This window comes from Heptranchias perlo, chromosome 4 (assembly GCF_035084215.1).
Source record: "Heptranchias perlo isolate sHepPer1 chromosome 4, sHepPer1.hap1, whole genome shotgun sequence".
NCBI lineage: Eukaryota > Metazoa > Chordata > Chondrichthyes > Hexanchiformes > Hexanchidae > Heptranchias > Heptranchias perlo.
Genome location: NC_090328.1, coordinates 3,990,437 through 4,009,412, shown reverse-complemented (window position 1 = coordinate 4,009,412; position 18,976 = coordinate 3,990,437). Strand labels below are relative to the sequence as shown.

Here is an 18,976-nt window from a genome sequence, read left to right as displayed (position 1 = left end):
GAATAAGCCTCCTTCTGTGCTGTATGATTCTATTCTATGATAACTCTACATTTTCTTCCTCCTGTCTGGTGTCCACTGTCCTGTTCGAGTAGCGCTACAGATCTGTTAAGAGGCTGTTATTGTTGAGTAATATATGAAATGCAACACATCAAAAGAAACTCTCAACATCGTCTGAAGAATCAAATCAGTAATTTATTTAGCTGTTAAAATATCTGGTTCCACAATAATAATGATTCAGCACATTTAAAATTTAACTCCCTCTTCAACGCGTTTGGATGTTTTTCTCCCTCAGCTTTCTAGAAACTTTGAGAGCATAACCACGTTTGAGACTGTATAGCTGCAGTTTTAAAAAAAAATTGGTCTGTGCCTTTTTGCAATCATGTTTGGATTTGGTTCAGCTGAATTGAATATATTTTGCAACTTCTTGCTGCCAATTCCCATCCGCTCGTTCTTGGGGGCGGGGGAAGAATAACTGGAAAAAAATCCCGTCTATCAGTTTGCTGTGCCGCACTTGAGTAGATTAACAGAATTGCTCCGCAACCCAACACAAAAAAGTGTGCAGTGTCGCAGCTCCGAGAGTCCTTTTAAATAGGGACGGGCAGTCTAAGAATCGGATCTTAAACCCTGGGAACTAGGGGGTTTGTATTGCGAAGAATGAACGCGTGGCATCACAGGGAATGAAGATTTGCACTCCAGGAAATCTAGGTATTGTATGTGTCTGTATTTTAGCAAGCCTCATATGGCGGGTGACTGGATTATCGAGGTGTCTCCTCCTCCGGTGCATCCACCCACGACCGCTACAAGAACCGCAGGTTTAGCACTGGTTCCTGTGCCGGCTCGTTCCTACAATCTCCCGTGTGGTTTTCTCATTTCCTGTGCAACTGGTACTAGCATTTACTTTTCAAAGTGAGACATAGGCGTTCGGGGTTTCGCGACGTTGTAATGTTATCATGATGCCGTGACATAATGTGCACTTGATGTTTTCCCAAGGTGTCTCAGTAGTGCAGTAGAAGTAACAAAATTAACGACATAAGCAATTGTGCCTTCATTGGCCAAAAAACATTTGTTACCGTTTATTTGTTTTGAAACATAGTGGAGTCATGCTGTCCCTTCCCTATCTTGGAATTCACTTAAATTGATTGTAGAGTACTCGGTCTTTACGTTGCAGTTTCGTGCTTAATTTGATGGATTTGTCGCTTGTGCTGGATTTAGAAGGAACAGTGAGATACTCTTCATACCTGGATGCTGATACATATGGGTGAATTTAAACAAGAAAAATACAGGTTGTGAATATTTATTATTATTTTAAAGGGACTTTGCATTGTATGGAGGTTTTGTGGCAGACAGTGTTCTTAGAAAGCTCAGCCCAAGTACTCGTACATTAGCCAAGATTGAAGACTGCTGGTCAGCGCTTTTCACAGAAAATGGGACAGAATCGTATAATGCAGTACTTTTGTCCTGTGTTTTTCAAATGTATGTAGCTTTTTTTTGATTGAACTGTCTTTTTTAACCACCATAACGGACAATAATGAAGTGCACTTTTCTTTCTGGACACGCAATGAAATATCTCCCCACCCCACCGCCCCTTCCAATTTTATCGTCTCCTTTACTGGAGGTGCTGACTCTTGACTGTTTTTCCCTCCATCTGTAGTTGGTCCCATTTGGGCTGCTCCTACTGTTGACCCAGCTGAGATTAGCTAAATCATTTAACAAGCAATTGGGAGAGCTGTGCCTTATAAAGTGTCGGAATAAATCAGGGGGAGAAGGCACCATTTGAGAGTGCTGCTGAGGCACCTTTTTGATGGAGGTGTCACTGAACAATCCTTAGTACATCAGTTATTGACTTTCATTGTACTTTTCCCAAACATAATGCCGAACTGCGACATTGTGTTGATTTGATGGTGATTATGGGATAGCTTGCTTGCTTCTATAATAACTGGAAGAGGTTTACTAGAATGGTTCCAGGGATTTCACTTGCATGGATACACTGGAGAAGCTGGGGTTGCTCTCCTTAGAGCAGAGAAAGTTGAGAGGAGATTTGATAGAGGTGTTCAAAGATATGAAGGGTCCAGACAGAGTAGATAGAGAGAAACTGTTCCCATTGGCAGAAGGATCAAGAATCAGAGGACATAGATTTAAGGTGATTGGCAAAAGAACCAAAGGTGACATAAGGAAAAACCTTTATACACAGCGAGTGGTTATGATCAGGAATGCACTGCCTGAAAGGGTGGTGGAGGTAGATTCAATCATGGCTTTCGAAAGCAAATTTATTGAGTACTTGAAAGGAAAAAAATTGCAGGGCTAGGGGGGAAAGGGTGGGGGATTGGGACCAGCTGGATTGCTCTTACAGAGAGCCGGCACAGACTCGATGGGCCGAATGGCCTCCTTCCGTGCTGTAACGATTCTATGGTGCTCATGGAACTGTAGTCCATCCAGCATGATTCAGCAGCGTCAAGTAAATTTGACATAGCAAGAGTTTATTTTCGGGATTATCTGACCCCTGGACTGCTTCAATTTCTAATTAGATCTGCAAATAATTCTTTACTCTAAGTTACTGTGATCTGGCATACACTGCCTAAAAGGGTGGTGGAAGCAGATTCAATAATAACTTTCAAAAGGGAATTGGGTAAATACTGAAGGGGAAAAATTGCAGGGCAATGGGGAAAGAGCAGGAGAGTGGGACTAATTGGTTAGCTCTTTCAAAGAGCTGGCACAGGCATGATGGGCTGAATGGCCTCCTGTGCTGTAAGATTCTATTATTCATTTGGAGTTGAAAGATTCAGTATGAGTGTATGATGCATTAACACAAGAGTTTTTAGTGAGATAAAGCAGTGGGAGAGGATCAGTTCCATGTGGTGTGACAGATAAGGTGACCTTTCACACGCTTATGTAAGGTCAGAAATGGGGATGTTCGCTGATGATTGCACAGTGTTCAGTTCCATTCACAACCCCTCAGATAATGAAGCAGTCTGTGCCCGCATGCAGCAAGACCTGGACAACATCCACGCTTGGGCCGCTAAGTGGCAAGTAACATTCGTGCCAGACAAGTACCAGGTAATGACCACCTCCAACAAGAGAGAGTCTAACCACCTCACCTTGACATTCAACGGCATTACCATCGCCGAATCCCCCACCATCAACATCCTGGGGGTCACCATTGAGCAGAAACTTAACTGGACCAGCCATATAAATACTGTGGCTACGAGAGCAGGTCAGAGGCTGGGTATTCTGCGGCGAGTGACTCACCTCCTGACTCCCCAAAGCCTTTCCACCATCTACAAGGCACAAGTCAGGAATATGATGAAATGCTCTCCACTTGCCTGGATGAGTGCAGCTCCAATAACACTCAAGAAGCTTGACACCATCCAGGACAAAGCAGCCTGCTTGATTGGCACCCCATCTACCACCCTAAACATTCACTCCCTCCACCACCGGCACACCGTGGCTGCAGTGTGTACCATCTATAGGATGCACTGCAGCAACTCGCCAAAGCTTCTTTGACAGCACCTCCCAAACCCGCGACCTCTACCACCTAGAAGGACAAGGGCAGCAGGCACATGGGAACAACACCACCGACACGTTCCCCTCCAGGTCACACTCCATCCCGACTTGGAAATATGTCGCCGTTCCTTCATCGTCGCTGGGTCAAAATCCTGGAACTCCCTACCTAATAGCACTGTGGGAGAATCTTCACCATCCGGACTGCAGTGGTTCAAGAAGGAGGCTCACAACCACCTTCTCAAGGGCAATTAGGGATGGGCAATAAATGCTGGCCTTGCCAGCAACGCCCACATCCCATGAACGAATAAAAAAAACTAGTCACTCTGCTTCGAAGTGTTCCTCCTAGATTGAACTTGCCTGTGCCAACTAAAGCACTAAATCAATGTCACCAACAATTTTATAAATTTAAAAACTGTAATATATTTATACTCTTCCCATTAAATATGGGAAGTAATGTAATTTGCAGTGAGTGGAGTTCGTGGAAGTTAGTTTCCTGTATTTGAGGAAATATGAGACATAGGCTGTGACTCAACTGTGTCTGGGGGATCTGGCAAAATCATCTACACGATTGTAGGATCGCTCCTATTGGTTATAGTTGTAAAATGATAGACCTATAAATCTCTCCGTGTACTCTAAGGGATTCTCGTGAAAATGATAATTTTGAGTATCCATGTAATGTGATATGCTGAATTAAAATGTTTATAATCGAGTAGCTCCCCTGATAGCTTTGTGAGTAAAGGCACAGCCTGGCATTTTGCTTTCCATGTAGATCGAAGGATCCAGATTCAGTTCCCTAGTCTTGTCCCTGAGTTTGCAGATCTCAGAATGGATGATGGCGGAGGTGCTACCTTTATCCTGGACCAAGGAGTGCAAAACAGCAGGGTTATGGCTCGGGATTCGCCTGACTCCCAGAGAGTTCTCTGCCTGGAGCGATTTTATGCCACTTGACTGTTCCCAGTGGCCCATTACGATGGCTGCAGTTTGCCCCTTTTAGCCCTGTTTATGTTTTTTTCCATGATGCAATATTTATACACATGCCAACTGTCAGCGTTTCCGCAGGTGTTTGATGATGGAAGTCAGCAGCTTTATTACGTCTGGCAGTTCTTCATAAACCACACCCACCCCCCGAACACCATAACATTTGTTTGTGCACACGTGCAGAGTTCATGCTCCTCTGGTTGTGCTCAAAGTTCCAACCATTGTACGAAGGTTGCATATTTATGCGCATGTGCAGGGGTTGTGGCCACACATGGGTCCCACCCTGGATTGGCCCGGCTGGTTTCGCTGGTAAGAAAATTGGAATTTTTTTCTCGAGTAGAAAATGTATCTCAGTAGATGTAGCTCTGAACGTGAAGCAATTAAACAGTGTTCCTTTTGATCTGGCAAAGATTCAGTTCACGCCTGTGTAGGAATGGGAGTTCAACGGAGTATCAGTTACCCCTTGATTTCCTTGTATTCTGCTTTTTGCAAAATGCTTACTGATGGTTGTTTTTTTCTCCTCCGTAATGTAAAGTGCATTGAGATATCTTGCTGCACTTAAGCACTACAAAAATACAGGTTGCGTTATGTTCTTTACATCAGTTATTTGCATTAAAATGTTATTTATATATCTATTTTAGTGTTTTTATGATGTGAGTAAGCCTGCAGCCCATTGTTTATTTGCACTGTCATCTCATCCAGTTGTGGTGAATGCATACTCGTAGGCCTGCTGGGTTATACTCATCGCTTTAATATTTAAAATATCTCGAACCCTTTCAGAATAATTTATTTTTGGCTTCAAAGGTTTAATCACAGTGCATTCAAATTTACCTGTCATCCTTGAGAAATTTAAATAACTCATGAAGAGATCCTGACAATGCATGTTGGAAGGCATAGGCTCAGTGGGGTCTTTGAGAGATGCTTGGGAAGAGTGTCCAGCAGTGATGTCCTCCCCCGCCCTCCCCAGTAGTTGTTGCGGGAATTACTGGCGTGTTAAAAGTCCTACACCAACCCTGAGTTGTGAGCCCCAACAATGACCTTGTGGGTAAAGGCATTAGGCAGCAATTGAGAAGCTGCAATTGGTTTTAGTACCCTGGGCCAGGGAGGGAAGAAAAACCAAGTGTTGCCGACTGGCACACTCCAAGGTTCAGGAGTACGTGCTGCGGGATGCACTGAACCGAGGTGTGGCCTACGCAAAGGCTCTATGGGGAAAGGCCACTGCGTAAGGACACTCCACTTTGTACTGTACAGAATATATTAGAAGATATGTACTGTGTTTTGAATTGTAATAATGGGATCATAGTGTGTACGATCTGCACTGTATTGATTTGAACTGCATTGCTTGAAATTGTGTCCTTTTGCATTGAACTGTGTGTTTCTTTAAATTTTATGTAATAAAATATATTTTGAAATATAAAAAAAGGGAGAAAAAAATGCCACAGTTCCTGCTTTTGGTCACTCAGTACCAATGATCTGCTTGTGTGTGTGTAATGAGAATGAGATCAGTTCCAACTGTATGCCCATCACGGGTTGAATACCCTGCCAAGAAGTATTGTCTAGCCACTTGGGTAAAGGCCTCACCCAGTGTAGCACAAAGTGTAGCCACTTGCATGAGGTACTAGATTTTGGTGCCCATGAAGCTGTACACCAGCAAGTCTCCGTGCCTTCAGGACCGTATTGCATCATAACGCATCACAATGCTTCAAACACTTCACGCACTAAATTATGTTTAAAGTGCAGTGACTGTTGTTTTGTAGGCAAACATAGCTACAGAAACATTTCTAGCTTTATCTGTTGTTATTTTGAATTTTATCGGTTGCTCTTTGCGCCTATGTTTTTAGTTGACAGGCCCTGGAAAGAACTAAATTACAGAGCAAATTTTCTGATCCTTTGCCACTGCAATATTTCTGTTGGCATGGGAAAAATAACTTTCATTGATCCTGATCTTATCGCAAATCAGTTGTGTTTTGGAAATATTTTGGTCCAGAAAACCTAATGTGTTCAGAGCTTTGAAATGTCGAAGTGTAAGAATGTCAAAGAGCGACCTACTCGTAAATTAAATTTGTTAGATATGTCCTTATTTGGGCATTACCAGTCCGTGGCAAACAGTTATGCCTGCAGCTACACACTTTTACCACTAGATGGAGTTTTGAGCGCTCCCGAAGTTGCAGATCCCCATATCTAAACCTACAGCATGACGACTGCACGCGGAGGGAAATTTATTTTGTTTTAACTTGTCGTGAGCAACACCACAAGAAATCCACTAGTATATATGAATGTGTTAACGAAGCTTCCTACAATTGCTCAACTGGCTAAGACAGCGAGTAGTTGAGCCATACAGGTCAAAAAGGTCCCTGGTTCATTGCCTAGTCTGGGCCTATATAGCTGACCTCGGCTGGGGAAGCAAGTGGGAGCTCTACAGTTAGTGTTTCTGATCTAAAGAGGCAAAAATTGGTGACAGTTTTGCTCCTGTTCCCTAAACCTCTCCATCTTGCTCTCCTTTTAAGAAATTTCTCAAAATCTACCTCTTCAACCAATCTTTTGGTCACCTGTGCTAATGTCTCCTTCTTTGGCTTGGTGTCAATTTTGGCACCATAAAAATGCAAGTTGTTGTTGTAGTGCAAGAGCATGTTTGTCGATGACATGATGGACAGGATTGGGCTCAGCTGTGATGCCCACTCAACAGCCCGCCAACACTCACTGTCTAGGCTCCTGTCAAAAACTGCAACTTGGGCAAGGTACTGATACTAGAAGGCTGCTGGCATCTATGGAACCATATCCTAGCAATGGATCAGCGCTTTTAGAAGAGAAGGGGCAAAATTGTCCAGAAATAAAGGCGTGAATAAAGCTGACTATGAACGTGCTTGCCTTTTAGGTCAGGCTAAAGACCTGTTCTGTGGTATTGACGGTCTCCCCTCCGTCCAACTCCGAACATCTCGCCACTTCTCAGATTGAATTGAGTGCAACGCACTTGAGTCATAAAAGGAGAGCGGGCAGAATCTAATTGAATGGCAGTATTGTAGCTCTTCATGCTTCTGCGGTCTGTGCAATATTATTTCCAGGCTCCAACTAAAACACTGATTTACAGTTCAATCAATCGTCACATTGTGCCGGTAAATTGATTTGGAGATCTTGACTTCTGGCCCCAGCGGATCACTAATTCTCATTTACTGTTTGCAATTCTGTGAAACACAGGCTCCAAAGCTGTTTTGATGGGTTATTCAGTGTCTGTCTGTTTATGCTTGAATTAGTGTCAGGTAAATTTATTTTTCTGTTTTGTGTCTTTGGTTTATTTTTTATTATCTGGAGAAGTAACATTAAAAGTATTATTTGCAGGAGCATCTCTCAGCGGCACAATTGATGATCGAATTGTGCCGTAGAGCCTCCCGCATCTGTGTTGACTTACACTGATCTCAGCCCGGACAGCAGTTGCCTCAGCGCCCCTGAGGTAGGGAGGGAATGATTGGCTGGGATTCCTGCTCCTGTGCTATTCAGTGACCCCACCATGCGAACAGTACACGTGTGGATATTCGGGGAGAACAGAAATGTGATTACCCACATGATTGAGTTGCCTCCCACCCCGGTACGCACCATTTTGTCTCTCACGTGACAAGTAGCTGTTCAGGTGTGAGGTGCTGGAATTGTACCCCAAAAGTCCGAGCCGTCAGGAGACTCGCCAACGATAAACGGATCTTCACAATAACTTTCAGAGCACAAAGCTGTCGATTTTACAGTATTTTGTTGCTGTGCACAGGATGCAGTGTTAGCCAGAATGTTAAGTGTTATCGGTGTGTTACAGCACTGTTCGCAGTCTGTAGTTCTGAGGCATCCGGCATGAACTCGCTCTGTTTCTGCAAGGGTGTACTCAATTAGCACAATAGGACAAAATCCCAAGTGTCACATACTTGAATTCTCAGCGTGTGTCAGGATTTTATTCTACCGTTAAAACTAACTGAGTTATTGTTCATTTTGCAGGGAAGCTGAACTCTCTGGTGGATGACTTTGCTCGTTTTCTGTGGATCTAATCGAGACTGGTAGAATGAAGCTGTGGGTGTTATTTGAGTTCGTGTTATTAGCCCTTTTATCACCTGGTTGTCGCCTGACTAATGCCCAGAATGCAAGTAAGTTTACACCCACTTCTGATATTCTGCCTTTCTAAACACTCATTGTTCTGCTTGGTACATGTACAGTTTTAATCAGCTCTTTTCCTGATTCCTGTTCAATAAAAATGTTATTAATTTCCTTACCCGCATTTGGTTTTTGGTTACCTGCGTGCTGCAGTTTTCCTGGTTGGTGATACTGAGAGGCGCCTTGTTCTTCCCTTGCCTCCTCCCCCACTAATGTTTCTCTGTAATTCACCATTTGGAGGTTCATAAGAGCAAATCAGAGGACTTGCCTTTGCTTGAGATATCACAACTAGTTAGTGACCTGCAATATGAAATTATTTATACATTCAGGCTATTACCATGATATTATTAAAGAGCATCCTTTTCCTGTTTCCTTTACATTAAAGGAATGCCTTTGCTCGCAAAAGCACAACATGTATAAACAACTGGATACACTTACCATCGGAGCCTGTGAAACCCTTCTGGAGCTGGGGATTGACTCCTGGCAATGGCAAATTTCAGCACAGAGAAACCTCGGTTGGGGGGAGGAGGGGGGTGCTGGAAGTATAGCGACGATTTTAAAAGAGGAGCAAGAGGGATGGAACAAAGTGAGGTGCTCAAAGGAGAAGGTACCAGAGGAGGAGTAGTGGGAGAGACCAACGAGATTTGGTTGTAAGGGCCACACCGCCACAGCAGCAGTTTGGGCTGGGCAGGTGGGGCTTCAGCACGGGTTCAAGTGTCGCCATCAGGAGAAACTAGTGTACACAAAGGGATATAAGGGTGTGGAATGCAGTACCGCAGTTAATGATTGTGGCAGAGACAATGTCAGTGTCCGCCTTAGCTCAGTAGTAGTGCCCTTGTCTCTGAGTCAGAAGGTTGTGGGTTCAAGTCCCACTCCAGAGACTTGAGCACGTAATCCAGGCTGACACTTCAGTGCAGTAATGAGGGAGCGTTGTACGGTTGGAGGTGCTGCCTTTTGAATAAGACATTAAACCAAGGCCCCATTTGCCCCCTCAGATGGACGTAAAAGATCCAATGGCACTATTTCAAGAAGAGCAGGAGCGTTCTGGCCAATATTTATCCTTCAACAAACATGACTAAAACAGATTATTATCTCAGGTTGTTCTCTCATTGCTGTTTGTGGGACCTTGCTATGCACAAATTGGCTGCCACGTTTCCTACATTACAACAGTGACTACACTTCAAAAGTACTTCAATTTGGGACATCCTGAGGATATGAAAGTTCGTTCTTCTCTGTCTATGTCAACATTTAAGAATAGGTTAGATAGGTGGTCAAATGAATGGGGACTAAAGGAATCTGGGAACAAGGCGGGCGCATGGGATTAGGATCACTGCTCGTGTAGAGGATTAAAACCGGCACGGACTGGTTAGGCCGAGCGGCCTATTTCAGTGTTGTAGGTTAGGTAACTTAAACATGATCTCCTAGTTTATAGGTAATCTGAAAATTGGAGGTACAGCAGCTCCTGCTGAAATACTTGTTTTTAGTGATTGGCTCTGAGTCACAGCCAAGTTGGTACATGTAGAAGTGTGATTCCAGCTCACCTCATTGCTCAAATGGTGCGTGTGTAACCAGGAGGCCCTAGTTTTGACCCCTGGGTTGATGTCAGCTAGGATGTTGATTGGGGCACTACAGTTAGCCGTAGCCCTCTGACCAGGGAGGGAAATAAATGGCCAGAGTTTTGGCTCCTGATCACTCTCCAAGACCTCTGCTGGAGGTGCATGTGTGAATGTCCAATGTGATGTTCACCCCCTTCCTCCCAGGGTTCGAATAGCCAGCTTGACAGGTGCTGTATAGGTTAACACATGATGAATGGCCTCTTGGCCGAGGTATTGGAAGGCTCCCTGTGCCTGTGGAATTGTACTGCAGTAAAGGGTCAGCGCCCTCAGAATAAGAAAGTTTGAAGGAGAGTAAATTGGCTGTAAAAGGAGTGGAATGAAAGTAAAAATAAGCCATACATCTCTGCCTGGCTGTGAGTCATGAAGCTAAATTCATATATTTTGTCTGTATAACTATAACTATGAAAAGTATCTGATGTCATTAGTACTTGATATACAAGTTCCTGGAGTAGTTTGCCAAGTCACATGGGCCCTCTGTTGCGTGCTGGATAAACAATCAGTCCAACTATTCCTGTTCTCAGATGTGACAGACGTGGACAGATGCACAGGAACAATTTCTCAGTGGGTCCAAACTGTTTTTTTACTGGAGCTGATTGCCACACCAGACAGCTTTTTATGATCCATAGTAGAAGGGTATACCACTCCCCCACGTATTTACTGTGGCTTATCTTAAGCTTCTGGCTATACCTGTTCCTTGTGATCATAAACATAGATTCCGATACTAGTCTACTATAATTTGTATTACAGTAATCTGCCCATTGACAAATGCTTCCAGCAGTTACTAGAGTCACATTCGAGAGAGATCTATTATTACTACATTAGGGTTTAGCTCCACCCTGTCAAACTACTTTATCTTGTTTCCTTCAATTTTTCAAAGACACCATTTCTTATCTGGTGCTGGTCCAGCTCCCACATTTTGCCTTTCGTGGCTTCGTCCTTATGTGTTGACATTCTTGGGTCTCAAGTGGAATTCCCACATCTCCCATTGTTAATGCTTCAGGAAGCTCACTTTCCTCTTTTGTGTCAAACACTTTTTCCCTTCAATCGCTCTTAACTCTCTCTAAAGGACAAGTCCATTCAAGACGTGAGCTCTGCTCCAATACCTGGGGCTCTTCCAGTACCCCACTCTCACTGCTGGACAAGGTACAAGACAAATCTTGTAACCCGATAGATATATTTTAAATCTGAGATGGATAAATTTTTGCTAACCAAAGGTATTAAGGGATATGGGGCTAAGGCGGGTATATGGAGTTAGGTCACAGAACAGCCATGATCTCATTGAATGGCGGAACAGGCTCGAGGGGCTAAATGGCCAACTCCTGTTCCTATATTCACAAGATAAACTCACAGATAGTGACAGAAAAATGGCAGAAATATTGAATAGCTACTTTGCCTCAGTATTTACCAGGGAGACTAACAAGGTGGGCCTGACATTTGAGGAAATCAAAAAAGATATAAAAACATTTAAGATAGAGAGGGGGGAGTTAATTCATAAACTAATCAAACTTAGAGAGGATAAAACCCCTGGTCTGGATGGATTGAATTTGTAAATACTAAAAGACGTTAGGGAGGAGGCACTATTACATAATTATAAAAATTCATTAGAAAAGGGAATAGTGCCAGAAGACTGGCAGACAGCTAATGTTCTCATATTTAAAAAAGGAGATAGAACAAGTCAGGAAACTATAGACCAAATTTCTTTAACTCTCAGTATTCCTTTCCTCTTGCAAAATTCAAGTTTTCAAAAACCCCGGCTTGGCATCACTAAGCATCTGTTTTCCGATTTATTTCATTTTCTCTCTACTATGCTGATAGGGTCAGATGAAGTAGGGTGGAAGAACGCTCGTGTGGAACATAAACACTGGCATAGACCAGATGGGCCGAATGACCTGTTTCTGTGCTGAAAATTCTATGTAATATCCTTTCTTTCAGTCTTGACGTTGTCCTCTGGGCCTTGGTCTTCACCTGGGTGTCTCAATTAAAAAAAAAATAATTGAGGGAGCTATCCATTGCCGTCTGGGTAGTAGAGGTTGGTGCGATTGTGCAGTACCAAGGCAGCCATGACGATGGCAAACAGCAGTATATTTTCTTAGAAACAAAAGCAAAAAATGCTGGAAACACTCCGCAAGTCAAGCAACATCTGTGGAGAGGACAGCCAAGTTAATGTTTCAGGTGTGGACCCTTCATCCAAACACATCTTTGTTATTGGAATGTGGTTGATGCTGACAACACTGCATTCATTGCCCATCCCTAGTTACATTGAGAAGGTAGTGGTGAGCCATTTCCTTGAACCGCTGCAGTCTGTGTGGGGTTAGGACTAATTATTATGCTTCATAACAGTTGTTTTACAACCACTACTTAAGAATCAATCACATAGTGCTGGATTGGAGCCTGGGTAGGGGTGATGGTTCCCTGAAGGTTCTTCAATTCTGATCAAATATTCACACCCATAATGTCATAACCTGTCTTTTTTTCCTTTTATAGATGCTGACTGACCTTGTGTATTACCAACATTTGCAGTTTCTCCTTTTAATTTGACAGCTCTTACGAACATGTTAGCTTTCATGGTCATTTTTTGCTGGTGCCAGCTCAAAAATAAATTAAATTCAATTTCACAACTTGCAATGGTGGGATTTGAACTCACAACCCTGGGTTACTAATACACTACCATATCGACTAGGCTAATGTAACCCTGCGTGTGGGCATGGAGTTCCCCAGGGCAGGAAGGTTCTTACGTAGATAGAATTACGTAGAATGTACAGGACAGAAACAGGCCATTCAGCCAACAGGTTCATGCTGGTGTTAATGCTTCATACGAGCCTCCTCCCTCCCTACTTCATCTAACCCTATGGGCATATTCTTCTATTTCTTTCTCCTTTGTGTTTATCTAGCTACGCCTTAAATGCATCTATGTTAGTCGCCTCAACTGCTTTCTATCTAATCATTTTTTTTTTAAAGAGCATTTAACTTCAAACGGGTAGTATGTGCTTCACTATATATGGTGGGTGAATGACCTGTGTCTTGGGAGGAGGGATGGTGAGAGACACATCTTCCCAGAGGGAGTGGGAGTTAGTTGGAGGGTAAGTTAGCCTTGATTACTTTTGAACACCATGATGCTCTGAAATCATAGTAGTTACAACACAGGAGGAGGCCATTTGGCCCATCGTGCCTGTGCCAGCTCTTTGAAAGAGCTATCCAATTAGTCCCATTTCCCCTGCTCTTTCTCCATAGCCCTGTGGATTTTTTCCCTTCAAGTATTTATCCAATTCCCTTTTGAAAGATACTATTGAATCTGCTTCCACCACCCTTTCAGGCAGTGCATTCCAGATCATTACAACTCGCTGCATATGTAAGAACATAAGAAATAAGAACAGGAGTAGGCCATACGGCCCCTCGAGCCTGCTCTGCCATTCAATAAGATCATGGCTGATCTACTACCTCAACTCCACTCTCCCGCCCGATCTCCATATCCCTTAGTTTCTGAAAATCTATCGATCTTAGTCTTGAATATACTTAATGACTGAGCATTGACAGCCCTCTGGGGTTGAGAATTCCAAAGATTCACAATCCCTCAGTGTAGAAATTTTTCCTCATCTCGTTCCTAAATGGCCGATCCCTTATCTTGAGACTATGACCCCTGGTTCTAGAGTCTCCAGCCAGGGAAAACAGCCTCTCAGCATATAGCCTGTCAAGCCCTCCATGAATTTTATACGTTTCAATGAGATCGCCTCTCATTCTTCTAAACTCCAGAGAGTATAGACCCATTCTACTCAATCTCTCCTCAGAGGACAACCCTCTCATCCCAGCAATCAACCTAGTGGACCTTCATTGCACCCCCCTCTAAGGCGTAAAAAAAAAGTTTCTTCATGTCGCCTCTGGCCCTTTTGCCTAACACCTTAAATCTGTGTCCTCTGGTTACCGACCCTTCTGCCACTGGAAACAGTTTCTCCTTAGTTACTCTGTCAAAACCGTTCATGATTTTGAACACCTCTATCAAATCTCCCCTTAACCTTCTCTGCTCTAAGGAGAATAACCCCAGCTTCTCCAGTCTCTCCACATAACTGAAGTCCCTCATCCCTGGTACCATTCTAGTAAATCTCTCCATGACATCCTTCCTAAAGTGTGATGCCCAGAATTGAACACAGTATTCCAGCTGAGGCCTAACCAATGGTTTATAAAGGTTTAGCATAACTTCCTTGCTTTTGTATTCTATGCCTCTATTAATAAAGCCCATGATCCCATATGCTTTTTTAACAGCCTTCTCAACTTGTCCTGCCACTTTCAAAGATTTGTGTACGTGCACCCCGAGGTCTCTCTGTTCCTGTACCCCCTTTAAAATTGTACCATTTTGTTTATATTGCCTGTCCTCATTCTGCCTACCAAAATGTATCACTTCTCTGCGTTAAATTCCATCTGCCATGTGTCTGCCCATTTCACCAGTCTGTCTATGTCCTCATGAAGTCTGTTACTATCCTCCACATTGTTTATTACATTTCCGAGTTTTGTGTCATCTGCAGACTTCAAAATTATACCCTCTATGCCCAAATCCAGGTCATTAATATATATCAAAAAGAGCAGTGGTCCTAATACTGACACTTGGGGAACATCACCATATACTTCCCTCTAGACTGAAAAAACAACCATTCACCATTACTCTGCTTTCTGTCCTTTAGCCAATTTTGCATCCACGCTGCCACTGTCCCTTTAATCCCATGGGCTTTAATTTTGCTTTAATATTTAACATAGGGGGACAGCATATGAGATTCGGACTGATGCTCATGCAGAGAATAAGCATCAAGACAGATCAGTTAGATCTAGCATCCAGTTTCTGTGTTGTAATTTTTATGTGATCTCCATGTCAGGAGCATTATATAAGTGTAAATTGTTTTTATTGCTGTAGTTTATTATTGCACAGTCTGGGAATCAAGTTATTTGTTTGGTCAGGAGAGTAAAAATAAAAAGAAGAATCTTTAGTTGAAAACATACGGCAGATCTCAGTCCTCTGCTTTCACAAATATTGTAGTTGGATTTGTTTTTTTCCAGTCAGTGTACCCAATAGAAACACAAACATTGCTGCTTTGGAAAACTGCAGAGAAAGTGTAGGTATAAAGCCCCCTCTGCTGGCAGATACAAATACTGCAGTTTAAGTACATCAGGATTTCAGGAGGAGATTTGGGGATTCATTAACCCAGCTTGGAGCTTCACGTGCTGGGAGCGCACACTGGTATTTTAAACCGAGAAGTTAGTGGTCCGTGCGAGATTTTTGGCATGTGAAAATGAACGGACAGAAAATGCTGCAGGACTAGCTGACCTCCCCATCCAAATTCCTGACTTTCCCATCCCAGCTTACAAAGTTGTACATTTGGAGTACTAATCTGTAAAATCTACTCTTGTATGCAAACTCGAGGATGAACAAAAGACTATTTGGCCCATCAAAATTGGCTCCACTTGCGTTCTGATTGTCCTGTTAGAGCATCCAACCTTGAACATCTCTTAGTTTCTACTATCTTAGCTGGCAGATTATTCCAAGATTCTTTGAGTGAAGTAGTTCTTCCTACTATTTCTGTTATATGTTTACTTTGCACCAAAATAAATTGAAGACCCTATTTTTCCTGGTTTAATATTCTGGGGTTACCTTCTCTATTCCCCCTCACCTCCAACAACATGTGTGAGGAGCTTATGGATCTTTGTTACCAAGATAGAGACTATCTGTTCAGCTCCCTCTGCTGGTTCTCCTCTTGCCCACTAAGGCAAATCTCCCCCCCGACACCCTACCCAATCCTACTCTCCCGTTTTTCTCCCAGCTCCCCTGAGCTCATTTTGTCCATGAGACCCACCTGCTCTCTTGACCCCATCCATACCCACTAAACTGTTGACCATCCAACTTCTCTTCCTGCCCCCATACTAATTGAAATTGTAAATGATTCCCTCTTCTCAGGTACTGTTCCCCTCTCTTTCAAAGCTGGAGTTATCATCCCCCTCCTCAAAAAATCCACCCATAACCTCTGTCCTTGCAAAGTGCCCCACCCACCTTCAATCCCCCTTTCCTCTCAAGTCCTTGAGAGTGTTGTCACTTCACAGATCTGTGCCCATCTCTCTGTTTGGATCTCTCCAATCATGTTTCCATCCCTACCACAACACCTAAACAATCCTAACCAAAGAGAAGGACACAAAGAGTCTGCAAAGGGATATAGACAGGCTAAGTGAGTGGGCAAGAAGGTGGCAGATGGAGTCTAATGTGGGGAAATGTGAGGTTATTCACTTTGATAGGAAGAATAGAAAAACAGAATATTTTTTAAATGGTGAGAAACTATTAAATGTTGGTGTCCGGAGAGACTTGGGTGTCCTCGTACAAGAAACACAAAAAGTTAGCATGCAGGTACAGCTAGCAATTAGGAAATCAAATCTCATGTTGGCCTTTATTGTAAGGGGGTTGGAGTACAAAAGTAAGGAAGTCTTTCTACAATTGTACAGGGCTTTGGTGAGACCTCACCTGGAGTACAGCTTTGGTTTCCTTATCTAAGGAAGGATATACTTGCCGTAGAGGCGGTGCAAAAAAGTTCACTAGATTAATTCTTGGGATGAGAGGGTTGTCCTATGAGGAGAGATTGAGTAGAATGGGCCTATACTCTCTGGAGTTTTGAAGAATGAGAGATGACCTTATTGAAACATATAAGATTCTGAAGGGGCTTGACAGGGTGGAGGCTGAGAGGTTGTTGCCCCTGGCTGGAGAGTCTAGAACTAGGGGGCACAGTCGCAGGATAAGGGGTCAGCCATTTAGGATTGAGATGAGGAGGAATTTCTTCACTCAGAGAGTTGTGAATCTTTGGACTTCTTTACCCCAGAGTGCTGTGAATGCTGAGTCATTGAATATATTCAAGGCTGAGATAGATAGATTTTTGGACTCTAGGGGAATCAAGAGATATGGGGATCGGGCGGGAAAGTGGAGTTGAGGTCGAAGATCAGCCATGATCTTATTGAATGGCAGAGCAGGCTCGAGGGGCCATGTATTTCTTATGTTCAAATGACATCCTCTGTGACTGTGACCGTGATGCATTATCCTCCTCATCTTTCTCAACCTCTCTACAGCCTTTGACATGCCTCTCCTCCGTTGTGTAGCTCTGTGGGACTGCCCTCCCTTGATTACACTCTTATCCAATTGTACCCAGAGGATCTCTACCAGCGGCTTCTCTTCCCACCCCCAAGGATATATTCTCAGCCCCCTCCTCTTCCTCAACTGCATTGCTACTCCTTGGTGACATAATCTGTGGACATGGGGGTCAGCTTTCGCATGTATGCTGACGGCACCCAGCTCTCCCTCTCCACCACCAAGCCATGTTTAGCACCAGGTCTAAGCTGGAGTGACATATAGGCTGTTAATGTCCCATGGCCACCATATAAAATAGTAGATGGGGGAATCGAGAATCGAGGTTGCAGTGATCATATAGTGTACCATCTGCTCACCCAGGTCCAGACAGTGAGTGTTTGCAAGAAAGAGAGGAAGAACTTGCTTTATATAGCGCCTTTCACAACCTCAAGACGCCCCAAAATGCATTACAACCAATGACGTATTTTTGAAGTGTAGTTACTGTTGTAATGTAGGAAGTGTGGCAGCCAATGTTGTGCACGGCGGGCTATTCAAACTTGGTTCATCATGGTTGAGGCTGTTGCCATCCTGATCCAACATCTGCACATACACAATTTCCAGCAGGAGTAGCTGGATACTGATCCAGGTGTGGGACTCCTGGATGATTTTATGCCCCCTCATCCTCTCAAATTCAGGAGTGCCGGAGGTCACACCCAGCCTATCCGAGGTCTACGCAAACTGGGAATTTAACCTGGGATTTTCTGGGCCTGTATAGCTTATTACTATACTGGGAAGTGCTTCTGCTCACTAGACCATCAGGGAGCTTGCTCTGGCATTTTAATTGACATATTGTTGGGAGTACGGTATTAATTACTAACACTAATAATGCCAGCTAAGGAGCAGTGGCTGTTCTAAACTCAAGATAAGGCAACTAGTTATTGAGAGCAGAACAAAACCTGTGTACAAGAAGAAGGAAACAACATAATTGCTTTTCCTCATTAAAAGCATCTGAATCTTCTTTCCTATGTAAAACAAAGGGATTTTGGTGGTTGAGAATAGGCCATTTATTCCAATCAATATTGATGTTTCAACATCTAGGAACAATTACAACACATTTTAAATCATAGCATCATAGAATGATACAGCACAGAAGGAGGCCATTCGGCCCATCTTGCCTGTGCCGGCTCTTTGAAAGAGCTGTCCAGTTAGTCCCACTCCCCTGCCCTTTTCCCATAGCCCTGCAAATTTTTCCCCTTCAAATATTTATCCAATCCCCTTTAGAAATTTATTGTTGAATCTGCTTCCACCACTCTTCCAGGCAGTGCATTCCAGATCATAACAACTTGCTATGTGAAAAAAATTCTCATCTAGCCTCTGGGTCTTTTGCCGATCACCTTAAATCTGTGTCCTCTGGTTACCGACTCTTCTGCCATTGGGAACAGTTTCTCCTTATTTACTATATCAAAACCGTTCATGATTTTGAACACCTCTATCACATCTCCTCTTAACCTTCACTGCTCTAAGGAGAACAACTGCAGATTCTCTAGTCTCTCCACGTAACTGAAGTTCATAATCACAACTTGAATTCTCTGCGTTATGGGGCAAAACTACTTTACACATTTTTGTCATTGAAACATGAATGCAAAGGGACAAGGCCCATAGTGCA

General features: G+C 43.3%; 1 protein-coding gene across 2 annotated transcripts in view; it reads left to right on the top strand.

The window, feature by feature from the left end:
* The window catches only part of lifra (LIF receptor subunit alpha a), a 188,791-nt gene that overhangs the window by 107,548 nt on the left and 62,267 nt on the right, over window positions 1-18,976 (top strand). The window contains exons 1-2 of one of the 2 annotated variants that reach the window (XM_067982384.1): window positions 519-705; window positions 8,455-8,600. In XM_067982384.1, coding sequence (XP_067838485.1) covers window positions 8,519-8,600 — 82 coding nt within the window. In that variant the 5' untranslated portion in view covers window positions 519-705; window positions 8,455-8,518. Of the gene's footprint in view, window positions 1-518; window positions 706-8,454; window positions 8,601-18,976 lie in introns of those variants that run through there. The other variant, XM_067982383.1, reaches the window with a different exon arrangement.